This window comes from Phytophthora cinnamomi (genome assembly GCF_018691715.1).
Source record: "Phytophthora cinnamomi strain GKB4 chromosome Unknown Contig125, whole genome shotgun sequence".
Taxonomy (NCBI): Eukaryota; Oomycota; class Peronosporomycetes; order Peronosporales; family Peronosporaceae; genus Phytophthora; species Phytophthora cinnamomi.
The window spans coordinates 237,537-251,629 of record NW_027151058.1 but is presented as its reverse complement, the minus strand read 5'-3'; the positions used below and the strand labels follow the sequence as shown (position 1 = coordinate 251,629).

The 14,093-nt window shown below is 52.9% G+C and overlaps 2 protein-coding genes across 3 annotated transcripts; both read left to right on the top strand.

Moving 5' to 3' along the window:
• Positions 1 to 5,356: 5,356 nt before the first annotated feature.
• On the top strand, positions 5,357 to 6,070 carry IUM83_18079 (Vesicle transport protein SEC20; the record flags this gene model as incomplete). Its single annotated transcript, XM_067943059.1, has 1 exon — positions 5,357 to 6,070. One exon carries the CDS (start codon positions 5,357 to 5,359, stop codon positions 6,068 to 6,070), a length of 714 nt encoding a protein of 237 aa, XP_067780728.1.
• Positions 6,071 to 6,479: 409 nt separating this feature from the next.
• On the top strand, positions 6,480 to 14,009 carry IUM83_18078 (the record flags this gene model as incomplete). 2 transcript variants are annotated; one of them, XM_067943058.1, is made up of 2 exons in its annotated part: positions 6,480 to 7,815; positions 13,519 to 14,009. In XM_067943058.1, the coding sequence occupies 2 exons, from the start codon at positions 6,480 to 6,482 to the stop codon at positions 14,007 to 14,009; spliced, it is 1,827 nt and encodes a 608-aa protein (XP_067780795.1). The 2 variants fall into 2 exon arrangements, with proteins under 2 accessions (XP_067780795.1, XP_067780796.1); XM_067943057.1 differs by lacking the exon at positions 6,480 to 7,815 and having other exon boundaries at positions 13,665 to 14,009.
• Between the last annotated feature and the right edge of the window lie 84 nt (positions 14,010 to 14,093).

Sequence of the window (14,093 nt, the reverse complement as noted above, 5' to 3'; positions counted from 1 at the left end):
ATTCACTACGCGCAAACTTGTATCTCGGCGGGAGTATGCCAAACCGTTTCTCCCGGATCTTTGCCGCGTTCTTGTGTCCGCCCTGTTTGGAAGACTGGGTATGCGTTCTTGCAGGCAGAGTGTCTCCCGGCCTAATTTCGTACACGCGATTCGGTTTCGACGACTATCGAGTTCCGCGAGCCGAGCCATTTACTATTTGTTAAATTCGGTTGCGCGATTCGATTCGGCGATGTATCGATTCCTGCAGCGGGTCCGAAAATAAATTTGGTAATTTGGGCACCAAAATGGGGCCCAATTTGGCGGATTGTGCCCAATTTGTCGGATTTGGCACGACACTCAATGCGGTTTGGACGACTATGTATTTCCGAAACCGAGCCAAAGCCAATTAAGCGTTAATTTCGTACGATTCGATTCGACAGTGCATCAATTCTTGCAAGTGTCCTGAAAATTTTCAGCTCCCTAACGCGAGGGAATGTCCTCAAATAGTCTAGTGCCAATGAGGGCAAGCAGCCTAAATCTGGCACAAACTAGGTAGTCTGCGACTTGCCGTGACATGGACAACCTGGAGATCGAGATAATATTTCGATCAAGGAGATCAACATTTCTTGTCGTTGAGGCCAACTGGCTGCATTTCTCATCCTCCACCTCGTCGATATCTTCATTCGCTTCAGCATGCGATTCATTATCATTATCAAAACTCTTGGATTCCACTTGACGCGCGGAAAATGTTTCGACGACCAATTCGGCGGGAATACACACTGTAGCACACAAAAACTTCAAAATAGGGATATTGCGAATTCTCGTGCACTTCTACCGCAGCTCATCATGGCTGTCACGCACAAGTTTCATCTTACTAAACTAGGCAATCCATAATGGCGGATACGCACAGTTTCATCTTGCCAAACTAGGCAATCATCGGGGGTCACGCACCATAGCGCTCTTGCGTATTATGCATATCACCCAATTCTATTAGCAACCATCGGATTAATAGCTCAATCGAGCAGCCATCTCGATCTAGTATTATTATATACTTCTTTTCGCACGCTCACCGCAAAATCCAGAGCTGTTCCGGGCGAAGCACGGCTTTGTTCGTGTTACTCTCAATTCCTGGCTGTAATCCCTAACTAGAGACGAAGCTTTAGTCTGGGAGGACAGTGTGTATTGTGTAATTTCTGAAAATAGGATGTGAGACTTGGTAGGATGGAGTCCTACCAAGTCCCAAGCTGTTCAACTTCTTCGATGAATAGAGATGTGGAGCATTTGCTAGCTTAGCATACAAAGTACAGCAGAAAGCGTAGACTTGTCTGGCCTTAAAGAGCAATCTCAGCTTGACCAAGTTAGCAGAAACAGTACTCGTGCACGACCTTGACATACACTGAAGCCGCATGATAGGACAGCCCCAAGCGGTCCGTCACGCTCTCCCACCCATGTCTTCAAAACTCGTCTTCTACACAGCATACATTGCATCTCAAACAGTTAGATTAGTAAGAGGACACCCCGACGTTGGAGGGTCGCATGATCACGAGGCATGAGGCAAGGCGATGCGTGGCCCTCTCCCTCGAAAAGCCATCGCGAGTGGTGCCTTGAAAGTGTAGCTGTTCCGCCGCTGCTGGGCCTGCTGCTGGAAGAACGTGCGCTACTTGAGAAAGCCTTCCTGGCAGCATTATGATGGAGTCGGTTGACAATTTCGAAGTGTGAAGACGGGTAACATTCAGGAAACCATCGGCCACCACATATGTTTAGGGTCCTCCCCAGTTCTAGATATTTCTAGTACACGCATACGAATGCAACTGCAGGCAAATAAGTTAACTCCCCAGGGCAATATCGGATCACTACCTTGTCAAAGAAATTCGTTGATTCTTTGAAAGAATACGAGTGTACTGAGTAGTACTGCTTCAATAAATCTAGTAGGAACTAGAATATTTTCAAGCATCAATGGTGCATTCGGAAGTGATCCTTGCGTGCTCGAGTGCAAGTGATACGTCCTCTAGATCCCCAAATACTCGGAAGAGCGCCGTCGCGAAGTCGATGCAGGCCTCTAAACGAACAACGCGGCAGGTCAAGTCGTCGAAGAGAAAGTTCATCGTGCAGCTAAGCTGGAGACGCTTGCCCAGAAGACGATCACACAGCATCTTTCCCTGTTCCTTCGTGTCGCTGTTAGCATCATTCATCAAGTGCGGGAAGATGTGCTTCAGTGTGAGCTCCGTCACGGTCACACTGAGCTCCACCTGCGCAGCCATCACTCCAGCAGACACGGACTCGATGCACTTCAATTGCAGGTGAGGGTCGCCAAAGCACTGCGAGTACTGCCGCAGCTGCTCCATCAGTGCGTCCACACCGCGCAGATCACCCATGGCAACATCGTGCGCGAACGCCCTCTCCAACACAGTCAGGATCAATCTAGTCTGCGGGTGGCTCATCATCTCTTTCGTGCTCGTCATGCGCCAGGGCGACCGGAAGCAGTTCTCGAGCAGATGGAAGACCTCGGCCACGATGCTCCACGGACTTTGGCTGCTCCTCTCGCGCGACGACAGGTCTCGATATCTGCGCTTCAAGTTGTTGACTTCTTGGTGCAGTTGCTCGACGTTCTTCTCCAGCTGCACCTGAGCTTCCCGTTGCTTGTTGCGGTAGCGCGCCTGGTTCACGCGACACTGCTGTCGACGGATCGCAGAGTTGAGGTATTTGGGTGCCCCCTTCTTGCCGGTCACTTCGCCAGCGTTCGATCTCGACGTTGGCGTGCGAGAACTGACCGCGTTGTTAACCACGTTGGTGTTTCCATATCTCGCTGTGTTAGGGGGGAGGGCAGTTTTCATCGGCGCATTAGTCATGCGCGTCGCAAGGATCATCGGGAACGAAGTTCTGCGCAAACTGCATGTAGCTTGGCGTTCTCCGAGGTGGAGACGGGGGAGCACGTTTTCGCTGAAGCTGAAGGCGGGGGCTCCGAGTAGACCTGCCATGGCGAGTGCGGATTCAGTAGTGGGTGAGGTTCCTTTCCTGGCCTCGTGGAGTCGACGGAGAGTCGGCCTGCAGTACGGGACGATTACGAGACGATGCCCTTCCAACGCAAACCACATCAAGTGGGGCGAACACATGGCGCGGAGACAGATCACATCAGGAATTAGTTGCACAGGCTCTCTCTGTCTGAACGTGACTAAACGCGGTCACGCAGACAAAGTAGACTAGGTAGGGGATAGCACCTGCGCAGTAGGGAATCTATCTCGTCGGGCTGTGGGCCGCCTCCTCAGTCTTGGAATACGCTGCACTTCGCCCAACCTCAACCTCAGCGTTTTGTCCTAGTGAACCACAAAACAGCTTGCCAGGTGAGTCGATTACGACCGCTTGGCCGTGTGCGCTCATCTGTTCCACGTCACTGCTGCGTCCACGTACCGTAAACTGTTGACGGTTGGTCAAGGATGGAGCAGAAGGATACGAAAGAGCGTAGACTAGAGGACAAATCGTCGTTTTACATGTACATCCTTCGGTAGGCCCTCGCGTTGCGCAACCAAACAGCTCTCAAACGAAATCTATTGCCGTTGCTGCGGGCATTGGAGTCTATCCACCGAACCAGCCACCGTAATGCCTGGACCGTGCAGGGCAATAGTGACGTCCTCTGGGTTGTCTAACATTCGTAGCAGAGAGTCGACAAAATCGACGGTGTTTTCCAACCGCACAATGCGGCCGGTCTCCTCGTCCAACAGCAATTTCATCAAGCAGCTGAGGTGCAGCCTCTGACCAAGAAGCTGGACACCAACTGCTGAAAAAGTGTCGTGGCTACCTCGGTCTGTAGGCTGCGATAGGTTCAAAAACGCGTTACGCAGTGTGAGCTCTGTCACGGTCACGCTGAGCGTCGCGGCGGCAGTGATGACGTCAGAAGCCGTCGATTCGATTCGCTCCAGTTGGAGCTTCGGGTCCCCAAAGTGCGATGACCAGTGCCAAACCTGGTGCACCAAACCCTCCAATCGAGGAAAGTCTCCCACGGCCTCACTCGACGAGACATAGTCTTGTCGGAACGTTGCGTAGTTCTCCATATCTGCCCCGTGAACCATTCGCCATGGGGAGAAAAAGTTTTCATCCAGCAGGCGGGACACCTCAGCCACGACAGACCAAGGACTCCACTTGGGCCTACCACCGGCTTGGGAACATTCGATCCCTTGCTTCAAGCGATCGATTTCTTCTTGTAGTTGCTGCACGCACTGCTCGAGTTGCAGCTGACGAGTGCGCTGTCTATTGCGGTATCGAGCTTGGTTGGCTCTGCATTGCTCACGGCGTCGGATCTCTTTCCGCTCTTGCGTCGCCTTCTTGTCGGCCTGCCGCAGCTTCGTTCGACTTGCGTGCTTACTCTTGTAGACGTCTATCTTTCCTGCTAGGCTACAGAAACTCGGTTTCGTAATCGCTTTGTCGAACACGATGGAGTTTATCGGTGGTGCGAGGATGGAGCTGGCCATGTTGGTATCCGGCGAACCTTCTTGAGTTGAGCAAGGATTCGTTTGACAATCTGCTGATCGCCACGCTTTCGATACGCTGCCGGGCTTCCGGTGCGCGCCGGAGAACACTCATAACAACTTTCTCGGCCACATCGGTGGAATCGAATGACGTGGTTTCTGTAGAGATTTTCCATCGAGCAAAGAGCACTTTTCGCCGTGCTGTCGAAGCCTGCTACGTGTCGATGGCGACTCGAGTTGTGAGTTTGAGTTGTGAGCTCGTGAAGAGAGAAAGAGAGTGAGGGATCGAGCCGGTGAGTCCTCGTGAGGCATAATCGCAGTACAGCGTAAATTACTGAGTATGAAATCTGTCGATGCCTAAGTTTCGTTGCTCGCGCTATTATACCCATGATGTGAAAATGTTGTCAACTTTACAACTTGTTTGGCTTGGCGAAATGATACCAGGCTTGTATTACAAGTTAGGTTAAACTCAGCCCAATTTGAAAGTTTCAGACATGTCACGTGCTTCTCCAACCAACAGACAACATACTGCTAGTCACACTGCGAAGTTATCCAAACCCGCGAATTTTTTTGTGGAAGAAATGAGTGCTACAAGATGACAAAGCTCTCGCTACAACCCTGTCACAGGGCTGCTCGACTGCGTATCAAGAACGCGTGTTTTCAACAGGTTTCTTTCTTGATGAGTCCACTGCTAGCGAGAACAGACCATGAGCTCGACCTATCAAGCGAAAGCGCTGGTAGCCGCCAACATGAGCACTTTCGTAGTGCTATGGTGGTACTATAGTAGTGATAATAGTAATACCTTGATAGCTCAAAATAATAATCGCCTTAGAAGAAACATATCTCCAGGAGTATAATAGTATGTAGTAGTAGTATCACTGCTATCCGACATGCTCACTGCTACCAAGCCCGCGATGCAGGCGCTGCAGGACGCCGAGCGCGCCCTGCGCGGCGTGGGCCGCTACGTGACCAGCAACTTGTCGCTGCATGGTTCGTCCTCCTCTGCGTGCGCGCTCTCCTTCTCCGCGGACGAGGAGCAGGCGCTGGAGGAGAAGGTGAGCGACGGCATCGCCGCGTATCAGCGCGCGCTGGCGGGCGCGCAGGACCTGATCCAGGAGCTGCGGGACCCCAAGGAGGCCGAGGGGGCCGCGCAGGCGCTGGAGACGCACCGCGCGCAGCTGCAGAGCCACGTGGCCAGCTGCAGGACGGCGCTGGTCGCCTACCGCCAGCGCGCGAAGCTCGAGCGGCTCGAGCAGCAGCGCCAGAGCCTCCTGCCGCGCGGCGCCAAGCCTGCCTCCTCGTCCTCGTCCTCGTCGGCCTCGGCCTCTGCCGCCGGCTCGGCGGTGGACGTCACGGCGGCGCTCAGGCGCACGCGGCAGGTCATGGCGCAGGAGATCGAGCGCGTGAGCTCCGTGACCAAAGTGCTGGACGACGGGCGCCTGAGTCTGCGCAGCTCGCACGAGGAGTTCGGCAGCGTGAACGCGGAGATCGCCGAGGTGCGCAAGAGGCTCAAGGCGCTCGAGTGGCAGGCCAGGCAGGACAAGATGTGGATCGGCGCCGGCGTCGCCGTGCTGCTCTCGACCGTGCTCTTCATCGTGTACGAGCGCACGGGGCTGGTTTACATCTGAGCGCGGCGTGGATGCTGTGCGGCGACGGAAGCAACCTGTGCGTGCTTATCGTGATCGAGTGCTGCAGTGGGAGGCGTGGTCTCGATGTAGTTCTTCGTGTACTTTGTGCTCTGGGGTCGCCCCTGTGGAGGAAATCACGTTCGAGGTGCACGTTCGTTCGCTCAGTGTTGACTGTGGATGCAGGCCGTCAGAGGTGAAGGTTGCAATGGAATTTCTGGGCCAAACAGAGGTTTGATGGTAGACGCGTCGAAGGAGTATTAGACAAACTTTGTGTGTGTGTGTTTTTTTTCATTTCATTTTATCGGCGTTGGGGATCAACGAGGAAATTGAGGCCGTTCAAAAATGGCTTAACGGAGGGGCGCATCTGAAAAACTGGCAACGGCCCAAGTGTTGTGGTCTGAACGATACGATGGACACGGTGCGCAGCGAGTACTCGGAAGGCAGCATCGCTTCCAGTCGACTCGATGACGGCAGTGCAACGGGCCGAGCGTCGCTGTCGTTTTCGCTCTCCAACTCGCACACAAGTCGCTTGTCTATCGACAGCGCCTCGACTCGGTCCGACTACCTCGCCAACTATGAGCGCAAGTTTCTGGAGCGCAAAGCTTCCAAACACAAGAAGTCGGAGAAAGCCAAGCGTGACAAGGAGAAAGCTGATCGCCAGCAATTGTTTTCCGCAGACCAGAGACGAAAAGCAGAGCGAGAGGCGGAACGGCAAGCTCGGCGACAAGAAATGGAAACCTGGCTCACGGATCCCAACGAATTGAAACGTATTGAACGGCGCTCACAGAGGCGCAGCCGAGATCGGATGAGGGCTCTGAAAGAATGGTATGCACCAGCTACGTCTGGACCGCATGAAGAGGTTCAGCCAGTTTTCGTTGAAGCGATGAACCAAGTGGAGAACAACCAGGAGACAGGAACTCGGACTCGAAAGAAAGTAGCCAAACCTTTATTGCCGAAGGAAGCTGCAGCGTTGAAGGACGAGGAGGATCGAGAGGCACTGGAAGCTGTGCTCCAGCGTCAGTTAAATGCGTTCACGACAAAACTGGAATATCTCGAGCAGTTTGTTGAGCCAGTGGCACCTGTACGAGCAAAAACTCGAGCGGGTCCGAGACGACGAAGAAGACTCGCAAGAGAAGATATGCACTTGGCACCATTAGGCCCGGCACGTAGCAACTTGCATGCGGTAAAGAGTCTTGCCCACCTGCCTTCGCATTATGTCAGGACAGATGACGGGAAGCTGGGCACGTCAGTATCGATGCAGATGCTTCGACCGCTATCGCGACTTCACGTCGACAACAATGATGCAGACGACGCTCAAGACGATGCCGAGGTTGAGGAGTATTTGATGCGGCATCGTAAGGTTGCTAGGCAAGCCTACGCCGTTGTAAAACTGCAGGCGACCTGGAGGATGTACTTGCGGAGACGCAAATATTTGCCGTGGCGACAACGACGAACTCGCCATCGACGAGCGGTGTTTGAAATCTGGGTCATGACGTACCGCGTGGGCTACCGAGCTCAACGCTCGCTGCTGCGCAAATACTTCAGTGCGTGGCATGCTGACGTGGTTGAGGCATTGCAACTACGCGAGATGGAGTTGCAGCTCTTCCGACAAGCAGCAACGCAAGCGGAGCTGCCGCGTATGGTGCTCAATCTCGTCTTTACGTCAGACTGGGAAGATGAGCGAGCAAAACGTATCGCCGCAAAGGCCAGTGAGGCTGCCAAGAAGAAGGATAGCGCGCCCACGAGTAAGGCAGCGTTCCTCGGTGCATTTCTGAGTGCGGCATTCGGAGACGTCGAGTCCGCCTCCGATAAAGGACGCAGTCGCATACACCGACTCCGTGTTCAACACATTGCAGCGCGAGAAGAAGTTCGCAAGAAAGTCGTGCAACATGTCTTTCGTCTATGGAAACGAGTGCACGAAGCGAAAAAGCGAGTGGGGCTAAATGCACAGCTGTGTCTGAAGCGAGCCGTGCGGATGGCGTTTGGAACACGGCAGCGATGGCCGGCAGAAACGCTTCTCACAGTATTCGAGATCTGGTCTCGATGGGCTACGTTCAACCGATGCAAACGGTTGGGTCTTCCGTTGCCTCGTTTTGCTCAATCCAATCGGCATTGGGACGTCTGGCTGCACAACTACCAAGAACGTCAAGTTCGTTGTGTCAAAGCCGCCGCCAAAGCCCCCGGCGCTCGGCTACGACGATATTTCTTGCGCTTCCATGCTTTTGCCCAACGTCTCAAGCGTGAGCGGCACTATGTGGCCATCGCTTCCGACCATTACTTCAGGACGCTTAGGCGCAACGTTCTCGTTAAGTGGCGTGAAGCGATCGCAGGCAGTGCAGCCAATAAGAAGCTTGTGAGAGGTGTCTTACTGCGATTCCATCGCTACGCTTGTGCCAAGCGCAAGCTACGCCCACTAAAGCTGGAGCTTCGACAGCGGCAGTGTAAATGGTTATGGCGTCGCGCGTGGCGGGGCTGGAAGCGTGTGCAGCTACACACGTGCTTCAAACGCGAATTGAACTTGTCACGACTAGAAAATAGTCAAATGTGGAGGTCACGCCTGCACCGGACTCTTGATATCTGGCGCGATGAACGTGAATCTCTTCTAGTTTGCAGAACATTCGAGGCCTGGACACATTTCGTGCGCAAACGTAAGCTCTTCCTCACGCTTCGCATGATATGTGCTCGACAGCAGCGACGAAACCTTCTGAACAGTGTGTTCAACGCGTGGAAAGCAGCAAAATGGGATCGTGTCGACGGGTTCTTGGAGGATCGACTTCGGCTGGATGCGTGGGATGCGTATCGAGAGCTCTCGGTGTTCTTCCCCATGCTTTTCTATGGTAGTTTCTCGGACGCAGGGTCAAGTTTTGGGGGCCTTCCGAGTTACACATACAGTGAAAACACGGCGTTACCGCACTTCAAGCAGCTCGATCACCAAGAGCTTATGCTTGCGACATCAGGAGACGCAGTGAGGCATTTTCATGGTGCTCTGGTTCGTGACAGCGTCGTGGAAGTTCGCAACGCAATTTTGCAGGCGCGACATTTGGTCAACGCGATCGATGACGCGTCAGGGAACACAGCACTTCACGTGGCCGCGCAGATTGAAGAGCCCGAAAGGCGCTTGGAAATCCTGTCTTTACTTTTGAGCGAAGGTGCGGCGACACTGAAGCGAAAGAACCGTCACGGACTCTCCCCGATTCAGCTAGCACCTGATCCAGACACTAGGTACTTGTTAGGTGAAGGCATCTTTGCTTTTCACTCTCGTGGTATTCTGAAAAGCGAATCGATTGTAGGAGAGCGTGAAGACAGCCAACGTTTGATGTGGTGTCTGATAACGTTGATGTCAAGAGAATGGGGAGTTGGAACGAGGCTACCTGCTGACGTGAGGACCGGTCAATGGCACAGTTGTCTAGGTGAGGAGAGGTGGCTGAGGCAGAAGCAAATCCGCTTTTCGCCTTACTCCAAGTTTGCCTCCGCTGTTATACGGTCCCGAGGGTTTCTAAACGCGCTCAAGACACGCTTGTGCCTCCCCCACCACGATTTCCTATTTGCTGCCCAACCTCGTAAGTCGCCGAGAAATCTGCAAAACACGAAAAGTGCTCGTGACAAGCGTTACCAGGAATGGGAGGAGCGTTTGAATGCTCGGAAATCGCGAGCTAGCGAGACGGGGGAGTACGAAGCGTACGCAAGATACCTGTTGGCGTCCACGCTTGACACTGAGGCTTGTGAGCAGGAACTTATTCCAAATTTCGTTGGTCTGCTCTACTCGCTCGGTTCCACGTCGAATGACGTGCTTCAGCAAGCTTTTCGACTCGAAAAGGAGTGCACAAAGACAGAAGGCGAGTTGTGGGAGCTCTATCAACGCATTCGAACAGCTGAAATATCGTGGAGCTCTCTATTTGCCACAAACGTCGAGGACTCCACGGGACGCTACGATGTTGGAATGCTGCGCCTCTTTTCGGATGATGCGGATGCAGACCTTTTCTTTCGGAGGGAGGTTTTTCTACTCGAATTTGACCAATTTAATCGCTCAAAGGGTAATAAGAACAAGGACGGATTAAACGTACAGCAAGAAGCTCTTGCTTTAGAGATCGATACATTGCTTATACGAACGCAGCGGAAACTTCGCAAGGCCGAGAAAAAGGTGAAACGCATCCAGGATCTGATCGATGCAAGTGAACAAGTATACCGTCGGGCTTTGTTTGCCACCCCTAGAGATGTGGAGGCTATCGTCGTGTCTCGTATGGCTCTCGAGCACGCTCATCTGCGAATGGCGATGGCCTTAATCAAACTCAGCGAAATCAAGGCTGTCGTATCTCGCCTGGAGTACGCCAAACGAGTCCTACAAACTGAAGCCTCGCAGCTAAACTCCACGGTCTCGGGAGAATCTGAGTTGGCAGATGCAATACCTCCGTGGGCAGCCGGTCTTACCTACAATGAACGAAAATCGTTCTTGGAGGCGGAGCGACTACGATATTCGCATATGTTTCAAAGTCGAGTGATTATGGAAGAGGCCCGAGTCGCCGCAAAGAAGAATGCAGGGGCTGCATCTGAACCAGAACCCAAGACGGAGGAACTCCCGGAGACGCTTCATCAACTGCAGAAAGAAGCCACGAGCAAGTTGCATACACTTTTCATGCTCAACCTGTTCCGCTCGTGCTGCTGCTGGTTAGCGGAAAATCTGCTGGCTACTGAGGAAGCCATGGCTGAAGATGATTGCATAGGCAGTGATAATGAGACCGATGCAGATAGTGATGCCACCGGGTTCACTGGAGACTCCGGTAGCACTTTAGGACGGAATAGTGTGGGCGCAGCCCGTTTGCTGAGTGTTGCTGGGGCTATACTCGGGGAAGAGATGTCACGACGCCGAAGCAGTATCAAGAATACAAGACGAGTACTGGAGACCTACCACCAAGGCTTCACCTCGATGAGTCAGTTAGACCCCGACAATGAGTCCATGAATACGACGTATGCGGCAAGCGCTGGACTGCTGTTCGAGGAAGAGCGTCGGGCAGCTCAAGAAGCTGAGCGTGAGAAGTTGAATACAACAAAAGTAGAGGTTGTCACTGCAATTTCGGAGCGAAACCCAATGACTGGCGAATTGGAGAAGCCTCCTAACCACATTGTAAGTATCGACGCAATTTCTGCTCCGGAACCAATGATGGTCGTACCGGTGGTTGAAACGAAGGAAGTTCCTCGTAATCGTAAAAAGGAAGAGCTCCAACGCGCCAGGATGCACCGGAAGCTCTATCACAAACAGCACGAGAGCAGCGAGAGCGACAGTGATGATAGTGTCGACTCTCAACAAGATGCTTTGCCCGCGATTCACGGCACTGGTTTTCATTTCGGTAACTTTGTCGCTGGCGATGGTGTATGGACTGCAGGTAACCACAACGTATCAGCCGCAAATGGAGCGTTGAAACCAAGCCACCCAACCAACATTGAGTCGATGTGGAAGCGTGGTGGTATCAAACTCGCAGATGGCACCGCTCCGAGTATTAAGGAGGTGCTAGCACACGCTCATCAGATAAGTTCGAGGGAGAAGTTAAGGTCAGGAAACCGTCGTCAAGCTGTGGTCATGAAAGATCCTCCTGAACTATCACCCCCAGAAGAAACCGTCCCAGAAACTCATCCAGTGGAAAGTCCACCCTCAAACAAGCGCTCTGGTCCTCTCCATTCAGGGAAGGCGAGCCCTGTCAACGTGAACGAAATCTTTAAACGACGAAGCCCACTTGTCGGGAATCGTCGGCCATTAGGGCGAGCGGTGTCGATGTCTTGCCTACTACCAGGCACAAATTCCACTCCCGCGTTACTTGTACTCGCGACGAAAAGTGAATCCGAGCAGCATTTGCAAACTGGAGCTCGTCCCAGTCTGCACGATGGCACCGAACAAAACTCGCAACCCAACCAGGAATCCACAGAAATGTCGATCATACCAGCGGTACAGATTAACACGCGAAGCCTCCTGAGCACCTCGCGTCCGGTTAACACGGAGAGTACTAGTTCAACAGAGAGAGAATGCAATACTAACCCGGATCGTGAAGCCGAACAATCGAATCAGCAGCTCGACTTGGAAGTAGAGGAAAAACGCGAGATTCCTGACCTAGATCACGACTCGGAGCCCAAGTACTATTCAGCGCCAAAACCTAGCGTGAATGAGACGCTGCCAAGTATGCATGATACGGAAAATACTGGATCACATGAAGTGGAAATACCTGCCCCGCCACTACAATCGCCGATTGTTGAGATCAGTACCTCGAGAACATCCGACTTGCCTAGTAATGGTCAAAGATGCAATAGGTACATGGACTCGCAGCAAACTCTCGATGCTGGTGATGGTCGTTTACTACAAAACGATTCACTCGCCACTTCTGTTAGTGCATTCATTAAGTGGGAGGAGGGCACTGTTCTTGAAGCCTTCCCGCTTGCTGTGGTTCCCAACAACCATCCTAAATCAGTCACTGTGGGCGACAAACGAAGTTCTCCTAACCGAGAAAAGGGAACAAGCATACCGCGAATTAGCAGCATTCGCGTAACGAAGCACAAAGAGCGATATGAAGAAATTGATGAACTCACAGCGACAAAGTTTGTTCTGGATGATAGCGCTGATTGGACGGAAGTGTCGGCTGAAGACGTGAACGAGGTGTTCACTCTTCATGGCAAATCGCTCTCGATGACGAAAAAGTCCAAGCGGGTGCTACGAAAAAGAAGGTCTACTGGTGGTACCGACTTTCACAAGCAATCCACCAAACAACTCAAGGAAATCCAGGCTCAAAGCGTATCGAGAGACTTGGATTTCGAAGCAGACTCCTCTGATAGTGCTCCTTTGGTGCGTCCCATTTCAGTTACGGTCGTCACAAAACCTGCAAAACGAGAGGTGGAAGTTCCCGAGACACCCGAAGTTCATGAAGTGCTGCCAATGTCGGAAGTACCACGAGTTAAAACGCCTCTAATGTCTCCAGCCAAGCCATTCGTGAAGCTTGAGGGTGCCGTAGTCGCTGAAAAAGATAAAGACAGCTCTCCTGCGTTGCAATTGGAAGGGTTGGGACTGGGTACTGGTGGGAACACAGCCAACACAATTCATGATCTTAGCACTGCGAAGCAAGACAAGCCGAAATTATTGGGGCAAGCTTCATCACCTCCACATCTTCTTCAGAGTACGCCCTCACTTCGTGTTCCAGCTCGCCACAGCCACAAGCCAGAAATGTCGGCCTCGTCTTCTAGCGAATCTATTTGTCTGCAAGGAGCACGGCTAAGAGCCCCAGTTACTAGCGAAACAAAGAGTGTTGAAAAACCGGTGGAAATCACAGGCTTTGAAGGTATCGCTCGGCTATCCAAAGCGGAGAAGGAGCGTATCTGGCAGGAATTCGCAGCCGAGCCTCTTTCCTCCGGCGTCCATGAGGCCTACACAATTCTGTATCCGCAAACGTATGTCCCACCTGCCACTACAGCGCGGAATGGTGCACACGACGCCCAAACCATTCTAGCCAGCGGCTTGGTCGCCCGAAAGTCTTCGTCTGCAGCCCTGAAGGAGTCACCTTCATCAAGTCATTTTGCTCTACGCGTGGATTCCACTCGCCAGCCACTCCAGAATGCTATGGAGCTGGACCGGAAGTTCTGGAGTGCTGTGGAGGGCTATCGAGCTATTGGAAGCTCGTCTCTGGTGCCTTTGGACGCTGCAACGATCGCTCAACGCAGACAAGACAAAGCTCGAGCCATCTACGACCAGTTCTTCTGCGGCCAGAGAACCAATGCTGCTTGCTCCGATTATCGCGGGCTAGCTCTGGCGTGGCTCGACATGTACCCGAAGGAGGTGGCAGATGTCCGTCGCCAACTATCCACGGCCCCTAAAGGACTGTTCGACATGCTCCAGCGCACCGCTGAGCTGCAGATTGCAGCAGCGCTGGCTGATAAACACCGCGTAGACGAAGCTCCAAGCTAGAGGACAGCTTCAACGTCAACACCAAGCGTTCGTTCAAATCCATCGAGCACATCTCGCCGTGTTTGTTTACTCGACATCGCCCTC